The sequence below is a fragment of the Pollicipes pollicipes genome, unplaced genomic scaffold (genome assembly GCF_011947565.3).
Source record: "Pollicipes pollicipes isolate AB1234 unplaced genomic scaffold, Ppol_2.1 Scaffold_6052;HRSCAF=7182_pilon_pilon_pilon, whole genome shotgun sequence".
Classification (NCBI taxonomy): Eukaryota; Metazoa; Arthropoda; class Thecostraca; order Pollicipedomorpha; family Pollicipedidae; genus Pollicipes; species Pollicipes pollicipes.
The window spans coordinates 15,797,161-15,819,427 of NW_023596805.1; the positions used below are offsets into that span (position 1 = coordinate 15,797,161).

At 59.8% G+C, this 22,267-nt stretch overlaps 1 protein-coding gene across 1 annotated transcript; it reads right to left on the reverse strand.

Moving 5' to 3' along the window:
- Window positions 1–1,629: 1,629 nt before the first annotated feature.
- Window positions 1,630–21,315, reverse strand: LOC119104290 (protein bric-a-brac 1). Its single transcript, XM_037227986.1, has 4 exons — window positions 20,799–21,315; window positions 20,520–20,753; window positions 7,596–7,808; window positions 1,630–3,933 (listed from the first exon to the last, which is right to left on the reverse strand). The coding sequence occupies exons 1-4, from the start codon at window positions 21,237–21,239 to the stop codon at window positions 3,583–3,585; spliced, it is 1,239 nt and encodes a 412-aa protein (XP_037083881.1). The 5' UTR covers window positions 21,240–21,315; the 3' UTR covers window positions 1,630–3,582.
- Window positions 21,316–22,267: the final 952 nt, after the last annotated feature.

Consider the following 22,267-nt stretch of genomic DNA (forward strand, 5'->3'; position numbering starts at 1 on the left):
TTGATGAGGGGAATCTGTGCCGTGACTGGCTGTCTCCTTAGGTCGGCTTATTTAGACTTGGGGCGGGGAGGTGGTGATCTGTTCCACTGCAGTGGCTGATAGAGCAAGGGAGAACTCGACGGCACTGTCCCCAGTCGTTGCACCAGCCCTCCGCCATTATGGCCCTGATCCCTCACCAGGGATGATTGGCTCAGGGGTGACTCGTTAGTTTCCCACCTGGGGCGGACCGTCGAATGACGGCTGCTGAGGCTCCGAACCACTCTGACCAGGACCTGTCTCACTCGACGACATTTTTGATGGACAAAGCTAAAAACCGTCCGGTGCCGTCGGTCCGATGCTCGGGCCCGGACTCCACCGATGCCGGCGATGGTAACATGACTACGCCCGTCATCATTATTCCCATCGCGTTTCGTTGGCGTGCTGCGGCCCGACGCCGCTCCGACAGACCCTCTTCCCCTGACCCCGTCCCGGCCGTGCGCCCCATCACGCACGCACCGCCAGCCGGCAGATGGAGACGGCCCCGTCGCCAGACTGGCTGCTGCGGAGAGGCGTGCGGGGAGGCGTGCGGCTTGTGACCGTCGCTGATCGTCCCCGGCCGTCCCAGCTCGGCTCGGGCTCCTCGGGCTCATGGACACGTGTGACCGCCGCTGATCGTCCCCGGCCGTCCCAGCTCGACTCGGGCTCCCCGGGCTCATGGACACGTGTGACCGCCGCTGATCGTCCCCGGCCGTCCCAGCTCGGCTCGGGCTCCCCGGGCTCATGGACACGTGTGACTGTCGCTGATCGTCCCCGGCCGTCCCAGCTCGGCTCGGGCTCCCTGGGCTCATGGACACGTGTGACCGCCGCTGATCGTTCCCGGCCGTCCCAGCTCGGCTCGGGCTCCCTGGGCTCATGGACACGTGTGACCGCCGCTGATCGTCCCCGGCCGTCCCAGCTCGACTCGGGCTCCCTGGGCTTATGAACGCGCGTGACGTCACGGGTCGGCCCTGGCCTCGCTGGCCGCTGCAGTCAGCTGGCGGCGACTGGGCGCCATCACGGGTCCACCGTCACGGGTCCACCGTCACGGAGGTGAGGATCGCCGGCCACTACACCTGTGCGCCCGAAAAACGCCACGGAAGATAACTGCTGAGAGCAGGGAACGCCGAATCGTTTTGATCTCAAAATGCCTGGTGTGCACGCCATGGGTTCGATGTTCAACCCGCTTGAAACGCTCGAAGAACGGTCATGACTGCCACCAAGCTCCGGACTCTCGCCGGTGCTTCTCCAAAGAGACCCACCGTCGTTTCCCCGTGACTCAGGAGCCCGAGCAGGGCGCAGCGGCCCAACTTTGGGAAATTTAGCACCACTTCTGTGACGTTGCATGGTGAGCACTAAGTCAAATATCTGTCCCGCCCTTCCCAGCTCTTGGAAGTCCCCTCGCCCTGCCCCCTCCTCCCCCCCCCCCCCCCCCCCACCGCTTTCATCTGGGTCAGGCGCCAGCGCGGTCAACGCTCCGGAAAAACTCGAGCCGCCGGCCAGGTGACGCAACAGCTGACGGCGCGGCGAGCCGCCGCGCTGCAACGCGCCGGAAAAAGCGCCGCGGCAAAAACTGGCGCACGGCGACGCCGTGTTCTCATGCAAATGGGTCGGTATTGTGCCGGCGGGCTGCGTCCCCGGCCGGATCCGGTCCGGTGGGTCACGCCCCCTCCGCCGGTTAAGCTGGGTCCCTGGCCTCGCGCACCGGTCATCTGATCAAGCTTCGGACAAACGTCACGGGCGTGAGTGGGCAGAAAAGAAGCTTGCGGGTGGGGACTGATTATCACACTTGCACGTGCTGGAGCCGTGAAATCCGGACAAGATCGGTGATAGGGCTGGCCTGAGGTTCCGCCGATGTACGTCTGAGGATATACACGATAGTGCAAACTGTTTGCGTTACACCTCACCAAATAACAGCGTTTTTGGACATAACTGTAGTTTGCACTTTATCTGGTGTGTAAACAGCGCAGGGGCATGATGAGCCGCGCTCCTTCGTCCATCGGTCGCTCCATGTCGGCCAATCTGTCCCCAGACGCTAAGGGGTCTTCAAAAAGCAGATTTGTCAGCGCGTCATATAAACCTTAAAAACAGTATATTTCAGCAAAACCTCCTGAAATATTTCAACGTTCTGGCAACGCTGTCAGTCACATTACAGAGTGAGTACATCAAGATGTCTTGGCCAAAGCCTTTCATAAAGGCCTCTTTTCTGTAGCTCGTCGTTTCGCAAATATCAAACCTCAAGTACACCAGCACAACCAGTCGTCTCGCAAACGCCTTTTTAAGGAATCGTGTGTCACAGTTGAGTAGGAATATTTCATTGCAGCTTACAGTGCATCGAATATGCAACGTATCACAGGAACGTCTTAATGATACGATCAATGGAACACCATTGTGAAATTTTGGCATTCGTGGAAGTCCCGACAATAACAAGCCGCAACAAATTAGGTGCCGTTAATTTTACAATTTGACAAAACACAAACAACACTTGAAACCAGCTGACGGCCATTAATAGCCACATGTGCATAGACGCTGGAAACATGTGCGAATGGGGCTGGGCTAAATCTGGACGACACCTGAAATCCTAGTCATCATTTCAGAGTTCTGCCAGTAATTTGGAAGTGTCTGATACGCCGACCTATATTCCTAATTTATCAAAATGATCTGCATGTCGTAAGAGAGAGGAAGTTGTGGGGCTCGAACTCATCACGAACTTTCAACGTGCAAAATATCCGGGGGGGGGAGGGATCGGCCCCAGGCCTTGCACTTCCGGCGCCACTGCTCACGTGCGACGACAGCAAGACGCTGTCAACAAATCATCGAGCCCATATCCCCACCACCGGATTTAGACGCGGGGAGTTCAATAGGAACAAATTAGGAGCGAAGCGGCGCGAACGCGCCCGCTCGCCTCACCAAAGACGAGATTTTCAACCGCTTCCTGAGACAGCATTGGAGTGAAACGCCAGGGGAAAGAAGGTGATGGCCGCGAGAGGGCGCTCGAGATCTGGCAACCCCAGGAGAGCTGAGATAGCCGCGGGGTCCGTCTCAGCGCGGTCTTTGGTGTTGGCACCCAGCCAAAGGGGACGGAGTGGCCGGAGGAGCTCCCTGCACGAACATTGCACTCGAACAGAACGCACGTAGAAGTATATAAAAATAAATCCCTCATCCACCTCCCCTAAAAACACGCCAATAAATAACCCTATATCACACTACATGTTCCCAGATAACCCTATACAGCAGAGTGTAAAAATATCGTATAGTTCACAGGGGTCCTGTCGCGACGTCCACAGTTTCTGCTAGGCAGACGCATTAAAGCTACGAAAATCACTAATAAAACGTGTCTTGGGCCTCGGGCCTCCATCTTTGATACAAAAACAAACCGTAGAAAGACCTCTATCTCCGCCGGCCAAGATGGCCGTCGCTCACTGGCTGGGGTGCATCTTCGACGCCGTCTCCCCTCGTCCGCACTGACTCTAGTGCGTGCGTGCCGCCGCCGGCCGCCGGTGGGTGGGGTGACTCGGCCGCCTCCCCTTCTATGCCGCCGCCGCCGCTGCTGACGCCGTCGCCGCCTCACCGCCCGCTGGTCATGTCGACGGCCTGCATCGGCACGGCCGTCCAGCCGTTGCCATGGCCACCGTGGACGCCGCCCGGCTCCTCCGCCTCCGCAGACACGCCGTGTACCGTCTTGATGTGCTTCTTCATGTTGTCCTTGCGCGAGAACGGCCGCTTGCACACGAAGCATACGTGCACCTCCTCGGGGTGCTTGTGCCGCTTCTCATGCCGGAAGCGGTTGGACGCGTCGGAGAACATTTGCCCGCAGAACTTGCACATGAGGGGGGTGGGCGAGGGGAAGGGAGTGGCGGCGGCGGCGGCGGCGCGCGGTCGAAACAGCGTAGGCCAACGGCGCGACGCCCACGGTGACTGCAACAGAACAGGGCGCCGCATGAGTGAACTGTGGGTGTTGCCGGCGCAAGGGCAGCAATTTTGAGGCGGCGAGCCGCTTTGGAAGCGCTCTTCTGCAGGGCATATTTAGGGGACTTTAACCGCTCGAAAGAGCGAGCGCAATGCGGGGGCGGCAACCGCGGCGCGCTCAGGGCGGAGCGGCGCGGCGAGCGCCGCCCCGCGGTCGACCTACAAAGCTCTAGCTAGGAGGCCGCCGAGGGAGGCCGCTAGTTCTACATGCTGCACCCACAGTCCATCATGCGGCGACCTGTTGGAGCGCGCCACTGCCACCGCCACCGCCCCGGGACAGGTGAGGTCAGGCCACTACGGTGTCGGCGTGTCGCGGGCACGGCGCCAGGGCAGCACGCATGCGCAGCAGCTGCCAGCTGCGCAGCGTGGCGCAGGTCCTCGACGGTCCCGCGGCGCTGGCGCGCATGCGCGCTGCCCCGACGCCGGATCGCTGCGGACACACACGTACACGCACACGCACTGTGTACGGACGAGTTCTAGCTACACTACGCGGGGCACTGATATAGGCGCGAGTGTATCTGTTTGTGTATGTTGGCCCCGATGTTCATGCAAAACCACCGCCGGTTTGGTATCGATGCCATTTGGCTCCCTTTCAGTTCATGGGCTTGGTACCATCCTTGAACAGGCAATGTCTGTCAACGAGTAGTTCTGCGGTAGCTGTTCGTCCCTTGCTGCTGTGTAACAAACTTCGTTCTAGTATGCCATTGACAAGCCAAGGAATTTCGGATTTGGTGTGCGGGATCTGTAAATTCCTGCACTGTTTATCGGCTGTGACATAAGCCGCATTGACTCGACATTTACTATCCGCGGGCACTTTGGTATGGAAGGTTTTATCACTTCAAACAATTTGTCAACAAAATTGAAATTAGTCATTGAAGGAAATTGTGACTTAATCAGACTACCGCCGTTCACGTGCTCAGCCTACTATGGAATCCTCCGGAATCCGCGGCAGGTCCAATCAAGCCGCCGACAAGACGATAAACGAGCGAGACGCTCTCGCCTCCGGGCAGAACAGCAGCTGGGAAGCGGGCTCTTCCAACCGGTTCTGCTCATGGTCCTACAGTGGACGGACGGACGGGAGGCGGTCGCCCCTGAGAAGAATTTGACGCCGGGGTAACAAATGCCAGCGGAGGAAAGGCGGCCTAGAGACGAGCCCGGTACTTGACACTCAGGTAATGCTCGATCCTTGGCCTGCCACGTGACCGTTTGATCGACCACCAGCGGGTGTTGGAAAGATCAGTTCCAAAGCTCGTCCTTGATTGAAACATCATTGCCGATCAAATTGCTTTGCCTCCACAACAGATCTCACTAATTTTCCGTTTCGCAAAGGTGCTTAATCCGGTTCATACCCGTTCCATATCTGCTGGAACGCAGCCTTTGTGAATTTTGAAGGCTAACTTTCACCGAGGACGTCAATGAGGACGCGTAGGAAAGAGTTTTGTCGTCGAAACGACCTTGAAAACTGAGGCTTAAAATGTCGGTGTAGAAACAGTGAATGTCAAGACTGAAAGGTGAAAACGCTAGGCATGTGGCACATAACGCCAACTATCCCCCTGTCTGAAGCTCGCGGCAGGTGTACTGTAGGGCGCCTGTGGCCGAGAGATGACCGATATGATGCACAGGTCTATAGGCCGACCGCCGTCTCGCAAACTGATGGCCACTCGGCGGTCTCCCGGCGAAATAGCCTAACGGATCAGTTTTTTTTTTTTGCAGCTGTACGCGGCGTCCTCGGCCGGCAGCCCAAGCCTGCAGCCCGTCCGGCGGTGCACCTATCGGCACCGACGGACTCGTCGCCCTCCCACGCGCCGCGCCGGAAGAGGCTCCGTTGCCGCCGGCCGGCGCCGCCGCCACCCGGCTGGCCGTCCGTTACGCCGTCTGGCGGCCCCGCAACGGTCGCTCGTCGGCCCACAACGGAATCTCCGGCGTGGAGGAGCCCTGGGCGACGGCGCGCGCGAGCTGTCGGCTGCGCGGCAGCGTTTTTGCTGGGCGGGATGAATTTGTTGGCATAGTTTATTCACAGATGACATTCAGATGCCATTCGGGCGCTTTGTATGCACAAATTGAACCCGACAAGAGTACGTTTTAACGAAAATGGTCGTAAAGAACTGTGCCGGCCAGCCTCCGAGAGCCGCACCTCGACAGCCAGGGCGGCGGTCGGCTGCCGGCTGTGTGCCGGACACGGCACGCGATGTCGGAGGCACGCCGCCGGGATCGCCTGCTTTGCTGACGCCCTCTCGCAAATCCACCATCAAAACAGCTGTCCGATGTTCTCTCGTAAACAAGGCCTGCCGCCTCTGAAGCAACAATGCTCTCTGAGATCGGCCGAGCTCACGAGTTTGTGGCAACGCCGACCTCTGCTCTTTGCCGAGCTGCGAGTTCCTGGCGTCATCTATCTCGTGAGGCATCGAGCTCGTGGCAGTCACTCATGATGTCAGTTTAAATTGCAAGTTGTCGCAACTTGGTTGATCTCGCCTCCAGTTGAGCTAACCAGTGATAGTGATATAGCAGTGATAACCATATGCGATATCCACTGAGCTCGTTTTGGTGTGTGATTATTTCCAATCTCAGTTCACCTAGTGGACCCACGGCGAGACAGCTTCTGATCTCAGTTGAGCCCGTGAGATCGTGTCAACACCGTCGCTCAGCCGAGCGCAACCGCAGCAATATGTGCCCGACGACAAATCACCCACGAAATGGACTTCAAGCCCAGTCCACCGCTCGACGCAGACACCTTGTCCAGCAGTATAAATGTGCCCAACACCAGCTATGCCCCAGAAGCGGACTAATTAGTGCTGTGAGTGTACCCCGGGCCGGGGAGAGCCGTGGCGGTGAGGATATGCACATTGCAGAGCACATCGCGCCAAGCACCACCGGCGGTCAGCAGTCTGCGCGCTCGGCTGCCGCTCCAAAGGAAGCGGACAACTCTGATGGGGGATGGGCAAAACAACCAACGGGACACCGTCGGTCCAGGCGCAGCAACCAGCCAACTCCCAGCGTTTCAACCAGCGCAACCGACGCTGTCCCGCGTCTGTGGACCGTCCCACCATCCAGCCGTCATTACGCCAGTCCTGGCCGGTGTCGATCCCCTTGTCTGAACGTGCGACCAGGGCCTCCGCACGGCTTTCACTGCGCCCTGTTCGGCCAGCGGCCGCTGTGAGAGCCATCGGGGCACCGGAGGTGCGTTGTGTCCCACCAGACGCCGGCTGCGTAGTTCACACAACCAGGCGCCGGCTGCGTAGTTCGCACTACGACACACACAAGTCTCCGCAGACATAAGCCGGTCCCACACGCACCTGGATCCGAGAAACGGATCCCAAGATCCGGATCCAGCTCCCGGAACAACTTAATTTTACGGGATCATGGATTCACCATTGATACCCAGGATCTCACATTGAGGTCCGGATGTCAAACTAGGGCCCTGTTTAAAATCTTGGGATCTTGAGATCTGGGATCTGGGCGATGGATGTGAAATTCAAACGTGAGGTATAGACAACAATGGAATCTAGAATGCAACAACAATATCCGGGATCCATTTCCGGGATCCAGGATCAGCTGCTGGCGGTTCCAGGCGCGTGTCTCGGCCCCCGCCCCGGTTCTCAGTTGGTACTCACCCCCTTCTCAGGACTGTCGAGCGGGTCGCGCACCTCGCCGTTCTCACTGCCCCGCTCGGGACTGTCGGCGACCGTGGATCCGGCGCCCGAGGCCCCGGACGCCCAGTCCGGCTCCGGCTGACCCAGGCTCGGCTCCTCCTTGACGCTGGCCGCCGGCGTGACCGCCCCCGGCGACGGCGTCAGCGCGTACGGGAAGAGCCCACTCGGCGGCGGCTGCAACAGAGAAGAGGCCGGGTCAGGCGAGCTGCCACCGAACTGGAGACGTCACCGGCGGCAGGAGGCGGCCTGGTCAGCAGCAGGTGACGGGGTCGGGCCAGGAAGGGAAGCGGGAGCCAATGGGCATGCGGTTTATGGGAAGGCTCGTGGCGGACAGTTCATATGGGAGAGCTCGTGGTGGACAGGTCGTATGGGAGAGCTCGTGGTGGACAGGTCATATGGGAGAGCTCGTGGTGGACAGGTCATATGGGAGAGCTCGTGGTGGACAGGTCAGTGTCACTATGTCAACAGGCCGGAGCGACAGGGCAAAGGCAAGATGCAGGGTATCATCTCAGGTAAATGGATTCAGCGTTGTATTTTTCTCGGTCATTCTTGCCAAAGATTATCACGCATCTGAATAAGGCAATGCAGTCCTTGCAGGGCGTTATCACTCAGAATGTACGTGACAACTAGATTGCCGCGCAGCTTGATTGCTATGCGGCCTTTACCGGCAGTCCTCGCTGCGGGTGGTTACGGCTTTCAGTAACGATCATCAGCATATAAATGTTTATTAGTGATTCCCATACACGTGCGATATATCTATCAGTTGGAAGAGTTCACGGCGTTTGCAGTTACCCTTGACCCGGGGACACACTCGGAACAGGTCGGGTCCGCGCCGAGCCGTTGCTGGCTATTGAGTGACTGACCACGGCCTCCGCCTCAGACCCTCCCCAGACCCGCCTCAGACCGTCCCCAGACCCGCCTCAGACTCGCCTCAGACCCGCCTCAGACCCGCCCCAGACCCGCCTCAGACCCGCCTAAGACCCGCCTCAGACCCGCCTCAGACCCTGCCTCGAACGCTTACTCCGGCCAACAGACACCACCACGTTCGGCTCTCTGGCGACGCCAAGCTGGGTGCCGCCGGCGCTCGTGCTATGCACGTGGTGGTGATGGCGCTGTTGAGCGAGGGATGGCACAGGGGGGCGTGGGGCCTCACGCGGGGGGCGTCAGTTAGCTCCGAGAGACGCCGTGTGACACCACACAGTTCAGGCTGGTGCCTTCTGTTGCCAGTGGTGCAGCGCTCTGGGCGGGAGGAGGGCAGCGATCGGGGTAGAAAGGCCGTCACCGGGGTAGAAAGCGGCGCCCGCTGCGCACGCCCGGTCAGACACCCCGCGGCCGGCTCCCAGACGTCCCGAGAAAGCGGGCTCGTGTTTCCCCAGACGCCAACAGACTGTCCCGCACGGCCGTCAAAGGGTGGAGCAGATTAGTGTGACACTCGGAGAGGACCGCGGAGGTAGATGGGCTGCGACTCTCCGGGAGGACCGCGGAGGTAGAAGGACTGCGACTCTCCGGGAGGACCGCGGAGGTAGATGGACTGCGACTCTCCGGGAGGACTGCGGCAGTGAATGGAGTGACACTCCTGGAGGACCGCGGCGGCGGATGGAGCGCAGGAGCTCCTGCACGACTGCAGGAGGGAACGTCTTCCTTGAGGACAGAGGTGCCGTTTTCTGGAAGTTCCTCCCCGAAATATAACTCAAAGTCCAACGATAAACCAGCTGGCTGTCCAAAAAATGTCTAAACGATCGCGTCGTTCAAAAACTTTCAAGTTCTTCTTTACATCAGATCGCTACCACCTATAACCAATAATCCCAGTCACCACTCTCATCGCCGCATTCCCTCACTCGGATGAAATGAAAAGAAAGGAAAAGATCGTCGGTAAGTAAAGGGCATCACATGCTTGCGTGAAAGCATCCACTGTTCACAAATCACATCGATGCCCGCTTAGCTGGGCTATCGCCAAGTCCGACGGTGGCAGCTTAGTCGGATGGTAAGTGGCAACGAATCGTAACCAGGTGAATAATGAGCATCATAGGCTCTCCTGAAGATATTGACGTGGATGCGCTTCATCATAGGAGCTTTCTATCTCATATTCCAAAACGAAGAATTGTGTATTGTGCTCTTATCAACAACATGTTGATGTGCCGGAATCAAATTATTTTGAAAACGAGCAGTATTTAAACAGTTGAGATGCATAAAGCCAAGTTATGACGCAACATAATAATCTGAGCTGTGCAAGAAAATTAAGATTTGTTTTCCCTCGTCCGTCCAATTTCCCAACTGGGCGTGGAAAACTGTGGAATCCCCAAAATTTCGAATCCAGTCGGCAACTGAACTAAAGGAGCAAAAGTTCTCGAAATCCTTGGAACGGGGAACATTAGCAACCATGGAAATTGGTTTCGCGCAACTTCCAAATGCCCGGTGCTCAGTCAAAAACAAAGAGGACGAGGAACTCGATCCCTCCCAAACACAAAAAAGCCCACAGAAGACGCAGACTTCACGGTAAGTGAACGACCAGGGTAAGGCAGCGGCAAGAGGTGACGTAACGGCACGGGGTACCGCAAGACGCTAACCCAGGGGGTCGCCGTGCGATCGCTGTGATTCACAGGGCTGTGAACGGCAAGGGGTGGCGCCGTGACGTGTGTGGACAGAGCACAGCTGAGGTGAGGACAGAGCACAGCTGAGGTGAAGACAGAGCACAGCTGAGGTGAGGACAGAGCATAGCTGAGGTGAGGACAGAGCACAGCCGAGGTGAGTACAGGGCATAGCTGAGGTAAGGACAGAGCACAGCTGAGATGAGAACAAAGCACAGCTGAGGTGAGGACAGAGCACAGCTGAGGTGAGGACAGAGCACAGCTGAGGTGAGGACAGAGCACAGCTGAGGTGTGCGCAGTGAGCGGCGCCGATCGACTCGTCGTGGCCGCCCTCTGGGCCGTGGCTGCTCTTAGTGGCCGCCCTCTGGGCCGTGGCTGCTCTTAGTGGCCGCCCTCTGGGCCGTGGCTGCTCTTAGTGGCCGCCCTCTGGGCCGTGGCTGCTCTTAGTGGCCGCCCTCTGGGCCGTGGCTGCTCTTAGTGGCCGCCCTCTGGGTCCGGCCGAATGGCGGCTTCAAGCCCGTCAGGAGCGGCTTCAGCGCGCCGCCTCTGCGACAGATGGCCCCGCCCGCCGCTGAGACCACAGCGGGGGGGGGGGGGACGCCCACACGACGGGGAGACCTGACGCTGCCGCGGCGTCCGCCGTGTACACCGGGGAGACGGCACGGGAGAGAGGCGCCGCCGGGGACGACAGGAGAGAGGTGAAAACGCGGCAGACAAGCCCCGACAGCGGCGAACAAAAGCTGAGGCGGCGCGGGAAGTGGAAGGACCGACACCAGGCGCGCGGGGGTGGTGGGAAACGGCGCCGTGAAAGTGACGGCGCCGGCGGAGATGAGGTGAGGACAGAGCATAGCTGAGGTGAGGACAGAGCACAGCCGACAGAGCACTGTCTCTCCCCAGAGCCAGTCAGCCCTCCTCTCTCCGCCGCGCTCAGGCAAAAGGATTTGGCCGGAGAAACGCGCCCCGTTTTGGGATTTCCTCAATGAAAACGCTGGCGCCCAAGGCTGGAGCTTATGCGGTCACCGCCTCAAGCGTGTTTACTAACGGTTACCAAAGGCCGACCGTACGCCAGATGACAATACGGTACAAAGCAATTATAAGTCATCGGCGCGGACCGCCTCTATCGCGGCCGGCCGCACGGCGCGCGGCAGCAGATGACAAAATGCAGCCGGAGTAATCAGAAGCCACTGGCCGTGGCACATCAGAAGCCGGCGGCCGTGGCACATAGTCTGGCGGCAGGTGCTTCAGGAGAGCGCGACGGGCCGTCGTGATCGCGGTGTTTGGGGCGACGGCCGCCGGCGCGTGAGGCTGATGTGTTGGATGGCGCGGCGCGATGACCGATTAACGTGCGGGGCTCGGGGAGAATGCTCCCATTGAGATCGTGATGGCGTGAATGTCAGGTCGAGACACGGCCAGGTGAGTCGGAAGAGCTGAGAGATCCGCGCCGGCTGAACTGCGTGTTGCCGATTTGGACCGGGTGACAAGGAGGGCGCGCCGTCGTAGGCAGACTGCAGCCGTAACGGTGGGTTGCGACTGAGCCCAAATGTAAAAGGTGTGCGGCATGTAAATGTAAAAGGTAGAAGGTACGTGGAAGGTATGCTAAATATGCCCACATTCACCATTCCTATCCGAAACTTTGGGACCTTTATTTGTTCTGACACCAGTGAAGATACCTGTCGCTTTGAAAGATTATTGACAGTCACGAATTTCATCAGCTTCCAAAGCCCACCCCTGATACAGATGAACCTTTGCGTAATTTACCGCACCAATACGTATCAACCCATACACGGAAAACATCGTCAATACCCCGGAACTTCATCACCGTCTTATGACGACCGCGCCAACGGTCCAAGCCGGGCAATGCCCCAGGCTAAAGCCCTTGTCAAAGGGCCTGACGACTGTCTCCAGGTAGGTCCGAACACCCGTTGGGTGACAAGTTCGCTCGCTCCGCGGGCCATATCGCCGATCTCTGGCTGGGCTTAATCACGTTGACACGCGCCCATCTGTAAATCCGGTGGGCGTCGAGCCGCCGGACGCGTCATGGCCAGCCTCAGCGCGCGCTGCCGTGGTGCCGTGGTGCTGTGGTGCCGTGGTGCTGTGGTGCTGTGGTGCTGTCGTACCGCGGTGCTGTGGTGCCGCGGTGCCGTGGTGCTGTGGTACTGTGGTGCTGTGGTGCCGTGGTGCCGTGGTGCTGTGGTGCCGTGGTGCCGTGGTGCCGTGGTGCCGTGGTGCTGTGGTGCCGTGGTGCCGTGGTGCCGTGGTGCCGTTGTGCTGTGGTGCTGTGGCGTGGTGTTGTGGTGCTGTGGTGCCGTGGTGCTGTGATGACGTGGTGTCATGGTGCTATGGTTCTGTGGTGCGCGGTGCCGTGGCACTGTGGTGCTATGGTGCTATGGTTCTGTGGTGGGCGGTGCCGTGGCACTGTGGTGCTGTGGTGCTGTGGTGCCGGCGGCGGCGGCGGCGGCGGCGGCGGCGGCCCAAGGGTCGGCGGCATCCGGTCAACGAGCGCGCCGCTGAGGCGCTGCAGAGCGCGGGCGGCGGAGAGAAGGCAGGGCAGAGGAACAGACTCGCTGCGACTGTTCAACGAGTAAAAGACGTGAGGCTCGAGCCTGGCAAAACAAGTAGGTAAGAGGAAGCTCTGCTCTCGAAGAGGCAGTTGTCATCTGAACAGGCTTTGTGGTCTAGCTCATCTGATTGCGTGCTTTGGACTGATGTGTTAAACTCATCATCCAAACAAAATGCTGTATACCGTGTACATGGCCACGAAATAAACTGGTACCTCCCGATTCCTGGTCATAAAGATAACGACAGCTTAAGCCTCCCATTGAACCACAATTAATCCAGTAAAGCCCTTGACGCGTCCGCAGAGGTGTGGGCCCCGAAAGGGTCCGTGGTGAATGAGTGGCCCTCCATTTCTGAGCTCAACGACGACGCTACGGCCCCGTTCTCAGCGCCAGCGCACAACCACTCGGGTGACGGTCACACCCGTCTGCCCCATTACCCGGGTGACGGTCACACCCGTCTGCCCCTCGGTACGGTCACACCCGTCTGCCCCATTACCCGAGTGACGGTCACACCCGTCTGCCTATCACCCGGGTGACGGTCACACCCGTGTGCCCCATCATCTGGGTGTTGGCTGACGGGTCCCCATCACCCGGGTGACGGTCATACCCGTGTGCCCCATCATCTGGATGATGGCTGAAGGGTCCCCATTACCCGGGTGGCGGGCTGACGGGTGGCCGCAGGAGGTCTGCAGACGGAAGTCCAGAGCAGACCTTCCGGCGGCGCCTCGTCTGGTCGGAGGGGAGGTAGGGGGAGGGGTGCAACCGTCGCGCGCCGGTGACGTCACGCGTACGCCGCCGCTTTGCCAGGGGCGTAGCCAGCGGAAGGCCGCCTTCCTGCACGGCTCCGCCGAAGCGCTGAGGACTTGTGTCGCGCGCCACGACCGGAGGCGGTGTGTGGGAGAGTCAGGTAAGCCCGGCTGCCGGGCAGGCCGAGTCTCTGCTCGGGGCCGAGCCTCTGGCCGGGGCCCTGGCTGCGCCGCTGTCGTCACGATCCGAGCGGCCTTGGGGCTCGGCGAGGGGTGGTGACGGGGCGGGACGGCAAGCGACGCGACGTCCGTCTGGCCAGGGCGAGCCGCACCCCGCGGCCGGCGGCGCCCGCCGGGGCCTCAGGGGAGTCAAGGGCCGGGGCGCCCACCGGGGGCCACAGGGGAGGCAAGGGCTTGGGAATCCCGTCGCGGACCGCAGGCGAACTAAGGGTTTGGGAAGCCCGCCAGGATTGCCAGGGGTCCGGGACATTCACTATGGGCTGCGGGGATGACAAGGGTCCGGGACACCCAGTGGTACGCCACATGGCTCAAGAGGACATACTTCGTGAAAAGCCCATGACTGACAAGACTCGTACAGCAACGTCTCACCGCGGCTGGCGAGCAACCCAGCCCACATGGGCGTCAGGCGATTCAGAGTATGCGAAATGTCCTCGAATGACTGCGTAATTCCAGCAGCCCCATTTGCCTAACACAAGTCAGCCGGTGTCGAAAACATGCAAAGCACGCTAGTGCGTGGCGCGGCCGCACGTTCATGCTACCGGTTGGCGATTGTAATCTGGGCACACGTAGTGCTCGGATTCACGCGGAGATCAGGCGTTGTGCGCAGACGCGGCCAGTGGTCATCCTGTTCGAGCCACCGGGGACGTCTGTGTCCAAGTGTCCGATCTTTGTCTCAGAGAACGTTGTCGGAAGGCTAACACAACGGCTTCGCGGCTACGATGCTCTGCATATGTGGCCATACGGCACACTTTTTCACTGAAAGCGTTCTCGGTTAAACGCAGGGCATACGGGATTTTCATATTATTGTTTTCGGTGGTGGGGTGTTACTCCTGCATCGTTGCAGGCAGCATAAGAACGTCACATCTCTGCACCTTAGGCCCCCGTGGCCGGCGCCACTCAAGAGCCGCCGCCGCCGCCGCGCCCGGCCCGTCGCTCGCCCACCAGCTGAGAGCGAAACAGGCGGAGCGCAACCGGAAAACCCGCCCGCGGCCCCGTTTCGCTCGGCGGGCAAAAAAAAGGCGCGCCGTCGCACAGGAATGGCGCGAAGCGTCGGCCGTCTATAGCCCGAGACCATGCATGGCCGCCGGGCCGGGTAAACAGGACACGGCGAACGGGACGTGAGATCACGACAGCCGGACGCCCGGACGGGGGACGGGACGGGCCTCGCGCTCCGGGGAGGCTCGCAGGAGGTGGGGACCGAGCAGGAGACGGCACACCAGCTCCTCAGCCGTCAGCCTGGTGCTGGAGGGCTTGCCTGCTGTTGCTGCCGGTCATTGGCCCATAAGCTCGATCCCACGCCTGGTGAGGACTACTGCCATCACGCGGGCCGAGTAAGCTATCACGGAGCTCGCTCGGTAGTGCCGACAGTCCGGAGGCCCCCGATTATACCATCTTCCGGGAAACACCGAGCCATGCCCGGCACGTGGACCCGGGCTTCGGACCGCAGGGCGAGTCCACAATCCAGCCAACTTCAGACATCCAGCGCCGCCAAACCTGTGTCAAAGATCCGGGAGCGACTAGCTGGTGGGTACATACACTGACTGGCGGGTACATGCCTGTGTCAAAGATCCGGGAGCGACTAGCTGACGGGTACATACACCGGCCGGCGGGTACATGCCTGTGTCAAAGATCCAGGAGCGACTGGCTGGCGGGCACATATTCGGGAGCGACTGGCTGGCGGGCACATTCCAAGCGAAACTACCAACGCCGGCACCGGGCAAGGCATAGCATGCACGACCGTTGGCATGCGCTTCGCCAGAATATCTTGTAGCCCTCGTTCCTAATTCACTTTACGAGCACTTCCTTCTACTCTTTTCCCAGACCATTCAAAACACTTACTCCGTGCGGTCACCTGACGTAGACACCTCTCCCCCTTCCCGCCCCCTCGACCGCATTTGCTGTCACCGCCCCTGCGCAGGGTGGAACAGGTGGCTCGTCCGGCGTCCAGGCAATCAATGATGGGGGGAGGGGGCGGGGCTCGGCCGATCGGCTCCCGGCATCAATACACGTGCCGCCCCTGCCGCACGCTGCATGGACGGGTGCTGGGGGCCGTGTCGGGCGGCCGAGGAGTACAGCGTGGTTCAGAGCCCTGCGACCAGGACCCAGCGGGGTCCTGTACCGCCAGGCCCGGGGGTCGCCTGGGACCCGCGCTGAGAGAGCAGACTTGGTCAGCTTCACGTAAGTTGAACCGTAGGCAGGTGCCACCCGTCACCAGACCGCTTAAAGGGAGTGTCCCATCTTATCTATGCCTTTCACTTGTTAGATAAGACGCGTACGATTTGATCAGCGTTACCAGTTGTCTCGAAATCCTTCTGAAAAGCTCAGAAGTTCTGTTTGAAGTTGCCGCCCCTGCGTGACATATCCCACCTGGCTTCCTGCTCACCACTGCGAAAGTAATGCATTCCATTTGCCTTGCCTTTTCCAACCGTCGTTTTCTGTAATGTGTGCTGCAACACATTAATTTGTCAAAATGTTTGTATAATAAATGCTTCCAAGGCTTGAAACATAGTTAAGACAAAACGAGATGTGAACTTGAAACTATTGTTTCGCGAATTCTCCGAAACGTTATACTATGGCTTTTATTTCTTCCATATGGCGTTTATCACGGCAGCTCTTTTCCAGGCACACTTTGCCTTAGGGAATGGGAGCACCGCATGGTCCATGTGATGCACTAGTTCACACTTCAGCCAATGCACTTCTCGACAACACGCCCTTGCCGCCCGCTGGGTCAAACACAAATGTGTTTTTTTTTTCTCACTCGTACCAGCAGAGGTGCGCACTGTGGTTGGCTTGACGGCGGTGGGCACGGCTGCTGGCAAGAAGCGTACTTCTGTTACATCGCGTTAATACCGTACTTTGACCTCGAAAATAATTAGGATTGATATTCTTAGTATGTCTTGACGGTGCTGCAATGGCACTACAAAAGTTTTTATTAGAAATAACTGGTCGTAAGGTTTCACCAGAGTATGTTTTTGAAAGTGTCCCAGAGGTGAGACACTGCCTTTGGCAGCTGGTGTGATCCTTTGGCAGCTGGTGCGATGCTCAGACTCAGTATGTTCAGACGTGCAGCGCCCTGGCTTGCTCTCACAGCTGCAACGTAACAACGTGACTCAGTCCCAGGCCAAGGCGAAACTAAACTGTCGCCGCAGGCACGGCTGCGGGGTGTGGGGGGGGGGGGGGGCAGGCAACTCTGCCGAATTACAGATCTTTCAGAGGGGATGTCACTTGGTCCTTGCCTCGGAGCAGCTTGGCACAACCACCGGGACACGTGCCGCGACTGCGCATGTGAGCGCCAGCCCGTGTCGCACAAGAATGCGTCGTGTCGGCAGTTGTGCGGTGGAGTTGCACATGGCGTATGCCAGGCCAAGCAGCATCCCTCGTCGCTGACAGATTAGGCATACAATTGCACAACACCGGGCGGCTGATGAAGTGACACAATTTTCTACCGAGTTTGGGGTGGAAAAGCCAGCAGTTTTGTTCCGTAGAACTGGACAACTAGTATGTGACGCAGACTGGCCGCATTTCTAGGCCATGCGTCGCAGGAGACCGGACTGACAGACTGGACCGGACCGCGGCGGCGCAATCAAGCCGCGCCTCCTGCAGAAATGGATGCTTCGGACCAAGAAAAAACGTGCGTTCGGTTGGAAGTAAAGGGCGCGTTCGGCGAAGAGCAGATGTTGTTCACGACAAGGAGCAGAGGGAGTGTTCGACTGATGGCAGGTGGCATGACTGAAGAAAGTAGAGTGCGTTTAGCGGAGAGCGTTGGGGCCGTGCGGAAGACAGCGTGACGCAGACAGATTAGAGGCATGCCATTAAGTTTGGATGGTGCGAAGCGAATCCTGGGATGGATTGGTCATAACGGTAATGAAATTCAGTGACACAGGATGAGGTATGGCGTGGTTTGTTTGTTTTTCGCATACCACAGTCGGCTCTGAAATAGTACTGCACTTTTAAGCTTCAAATTTGTGTTTGTTGTGGTTGTGGTGGAATAATGGAAGATTTACGCAGCACCAATTCGGACATCCTCCAGATAGCATGCAACCCACATCATCGAATCGTATCGTGTCCAAAGCTTTACGGTGAAAGTAAACTGCACTGCACTTGGCACGGTACGTGACAACTTTCTTTTCCGAGCAGCTGCCGGATTCAACGAGAAAGCACAAAAACACTGCGCAAGGCCAGTTTGTGACCCACCACGAGCACCACTGGGCACCGCTGCTCCGGCGAATCGGAAGATCAAGCTGACAAGTACGCGCACCGCTGCGCCGCATTCGCCTCCGGGATAGTGGCCGCCGCGGGGTGCCCTGTCGCTTCTCCCCCCCCCCCCCCCCCCAGAACCCGCAGTCCGCAATCTCCTCCGGCGAGACGCGACGAGAGTGGCGCAAGAGCCGGGACGGTCGAGGGCGACGGTCAGACTGGGTCACCGGCCGGGGCGGCGGGCAGACTGGGTCACCGACCGGGGCAGCGGAAAGACTGGGTCACCAGCCGGGGCAGCGGACAGACTGGGCCATCGGCCGGGGCAGCTGGCAGACTGGGTCACCGACCGGGGCAGCGGACAGACCGGGTCACCGGCCTGGACGGCGGGCAGACTGGGTCACCGGCCGGGGCAGCGGGCAGACTGGGTCGCTGGCGTCAACAGCGGACTGGTAACCTAAACAAGGGCCATCACCGGACCTAGTGAGTGGGGTGGGCGGCCGCTTAGGAACGTGCGGCATAATGCCTGGCATTCAAATTAGATTTCGCCCGTTATCCATCGTCGCGTCAACGGCACGCCACAAGACGTGACGCACTTACAGCAAAGCAGTGAACCTCAAGTGTCGCTAATTCCGTCGTCATTTTAAAGATGCAGGAGACCTTTTAAGGGTGTAAATACAATTAAACAAATGAATGTCAGGTCAAATTTGAGGCGTTTCCTAATGCCATGCCGATCAGCGGCCGACTTCATCGAGTTGGAAGAGCGGGAAGGCGGCACGCGCAGCCAGCATCATCGCAGTATGTGTGCTGATCAGCATAATCATAAAAACAACGATAAATAGGCGAGAATATTAGAAAAATGACTACACTAGACGGTCGCAGGAGGCGGAGGGAGTGGGTCAGGACCGCTCTCCGAGACCGAGAGACCGCTCAGGTGACTGAACCCGGCTCGCCACGCCCGCGGACCTCGGCCTGCTGCGCCCGCGGACCTCGGCCTGCTGCGCCCGCGAGCCTCGGCCTGCCGCGCCCGCGGACCTCGGCCTGGCGCGCTCGCGGACCTCGGCTTGTCGCACCCGCGGACCTCTGCCTGTCGCACCCGCGAGCCTCGGCCTGCTGCGCCCGCGGACCTCGGCCTGCTGCGCCCGCGAGCCTCGGCCTGCCGCGCCCGCGGACCCCTCGGCTGGCGCGCTCGCGGACCCTGGCTTGTCGCCACCGCGGACCTCGGCCTGCCGCGCCCGCGAGCCTCGGCCTGCTGCGCCTGCGGACCTCGGCCGGAGCCTCCTGTTTTCCCGCGGAGCCCGGCCGGCTCCCCGCGGGGAGCAGCCGACCGAACGCGTCAGCAGCCTTAGGACAGGGATGCCTCCCCGCGCGGCCCGGCCGAGGTCAGGACATAAAGCGGCTCCTCGGCGATGCTCCGGCCGCGGAAATCTTTGCGGTCAGCGCAGCTATCGGAACCAGCGCAGCCACCGGGCACGAAGGTCGTGAGCTTTGGCGGCGCAAAAACGCGCAGTTCGCCGGATGCAAAAAGTGTGTCTGACAGCGGCGCAGCGAGGGAATAGCTCCCGTGACGTCATAAACAGAGTCTGCCGTGCCAGGCCATGGCGTGAACAGAGGGAGGGAGGGGCGCAGCGTGACGCCCGGGAGTCGGAGAGAGCAGCGACACTGGACGACAGGACAGGACATGTGGGCGTGAGGTGGGGGTGGACAGGAATGCATTGCGGCGCGGGCTCTGGGCGCGGCCAGGGCCTGGCAGCTCCCAATAGTGGATGAATAGATGTAAACGACATCAAAGTGAATCTGCCGCTTTCCGTCGTGCTGCCTCTTTGCTGGCTGGTTCGGTTTATTGGGCTGAAGCAGCAGTCGCTATTCCGTCCACGCGCTTTCAGCTGACGGCGAATGAAAGATTCGGCGCTGGCTGTCTCGAAAGAAACTGCAGTCAAGGCGTGAGCAACGAACCAATTGTGGGCAAAGTGATGAACTTTCTACGCGAGTGCCTACGGGACGCTCCTTCGAGCAAGCCCCGGCTCACTGCCACGCTGCGTGGCAGCCGGACAGATGCGGCCCTGACTGAGGAGTGGCACCAGGAGGAGGAGGGGACCAGGAGACGCGCGGGAGATCGCCATAGGACGGGTGCGACAGGAGACCAGGGCGGCCAGGGAGTGGCGGGGAAAGCATGGGAGCGAGCTGTCCGCGAGAGCGCAGCAGGTAGTGATGTAGGGCTCTCTCACGAGAGGAGGAGGAACAGGACGTCCCCTGCCGAGTGAGTTCGCGATCATACAGGAAAAGAGGGGAAGAGAAGCCAGAGCCAACACGCCTGACGATGTGGAGAAAAGAGCGAGGAGGTGGAGGGAAGATGAGTAGAGGGAGAAGATGGAGAGGATGGCAGTTCAGAACATGGAAACCAGGGACAGCTGGCGGACTGAGAGCGGCACCATACGCCAAGGGGGGCCGGTCTTGGCAAAAACGAGGTCCCGGACACCGGTCGGAGGACGGCCTCCTCCAACAGAGACCAGAGCATGGCGGGCGTCGCCGTCAGCGCCGCTCGACGTCGACACTTACCGTGGACAGCGCCAACCGGGAGGGGCCAGCCTGCTCGAAGTCCATGGAGACGGCCGGGTACAGCGAGGCTGCCGAGACGCCGTCCACGCTGGAGTCGCCGCCGCCGGCCGGCCAGCCGCCGCCCAGCTTCCCCAGCGCCGTGGCCAGCAGGCTCCGGTTTGGGTTCGGCCGCTCGGCGCGTTCGCGTTCAGCGCGCTCGCGCTCGCGCTCGGTGCGCTCAGCTACCTCGGCCGCCTCGGGCGGCGCGGGCGAGTCGGCGCGCGTCGGCGCGCGCGGCGCCGACGCCGGCGGCGCTGCCGAGTCGCGCGTGTCGTCTTCGGAGTCGGCGCCGTCGGCACCAGCCGGCGCCGCCGCCTCATCCTTCATGGCGTTGTCGGCCAGCCCCTTGATCTGCAGGCTCTCGGCCGTCTTGAGGAACTGCGCCAGGTCGTCCTGCTGCACGTTTATCTCGCCGCGGTACATAAACTGCAGCAGGCTCTCCATGTCACAGCTGCGGACGTCCTTCAGGAAGACGATCGGGTGCTTGCAGGGGTTCTTCATGAGCAGGTCCTGGAAGTAGGGGCTGCACGCGGACAGAATGACCTTGTGCGCCGAGAAACTCTGGCCTTCGCACGCCAGCGTCACGTCGATGAAGGCCTCCTGGTTTAGCAGGTAGTCCAGCACGGACACTACCGTCGGCTGGTGGTTGTTCCATTTGAGCAGGAATTGTGAGTTCTCCATGGCGGCGCTGTCGGCTGTGTGCTGTGGACCGGCCGGGAATCGCTCAAGGGCGCTGTGGCATCGCTCGGCTCTCCTGGAATCACAGACAACAGCTGCTGATTTCAGCATACTGCTCAAACCGGGCGGCAATCGCTAAGGGCGCTGTGGCATCGCTCGGCTCTCCTGGAATCACAGACAACAGCTGCTGATCTAAGCATACTGCTCAACAGACAACTGGCGATCTCAGCATTCTGCTGACGCAGACAACAACTGTATGGCTCTGCTATTGATGAAGGCTGATGAGCACCCACACGACACTGAGCCATCCTGTGTAGTGTAATTTGAGCACTGGTTTACACGATTGCCTTGATTCGGTTTAACAAATTGGTCGAGCATCGACAGGTTCTGCTACTAGTCAAGAATGGCGTGACAGGTGGTGAGAATACGTCACGTGTTTGCCCATATTTGATGACTGATTGATGATTACAAGTAGTTGAAATATCCGAGTCCAAGAAAGTTACGACGGCCTCGGAAGAGCGGTTGCGGTACAGTTTACGGGAGCACTGTTGAGGGGCATATTCCAGTACTCTGCGTCGTGAAAGGGGCAAAAACCCGACTGTCGCCGCCTTTCGGCTATGGAAATGAGGAGGGGAGACGGTCGGCTTCCCGTCCGCTCGCCTTGCCAGCTTGTTGCATAATGAGCTCATACTGGCATACTGGTCTCGCACTGCCTGAAAAACTGCGGACACCCCGCCCGGAAACGCCGCTGCAAACCGACGGCTTTTGACCAGGCAATTGTCGACGCACAGCCACGCATAACAAGTTATCCTGCTCGGCTCAGGTCCCGGCTGCCGCCCAGCAAATCCCTCGGTACAGGACGAATTCCGAATATGTGTCAGGGCCACCGCCGTGCCGGGGGAGCAATACGGGCCACCGGACGCCAGCTGTACGGCAAAACTCAACCGCCGGACGCATGTTCGACCGACCAAGAAACACTAGTCACCGAGAAGCGTTCTTTACATCGTTGGCCATTCAAAAGCGTATATTGA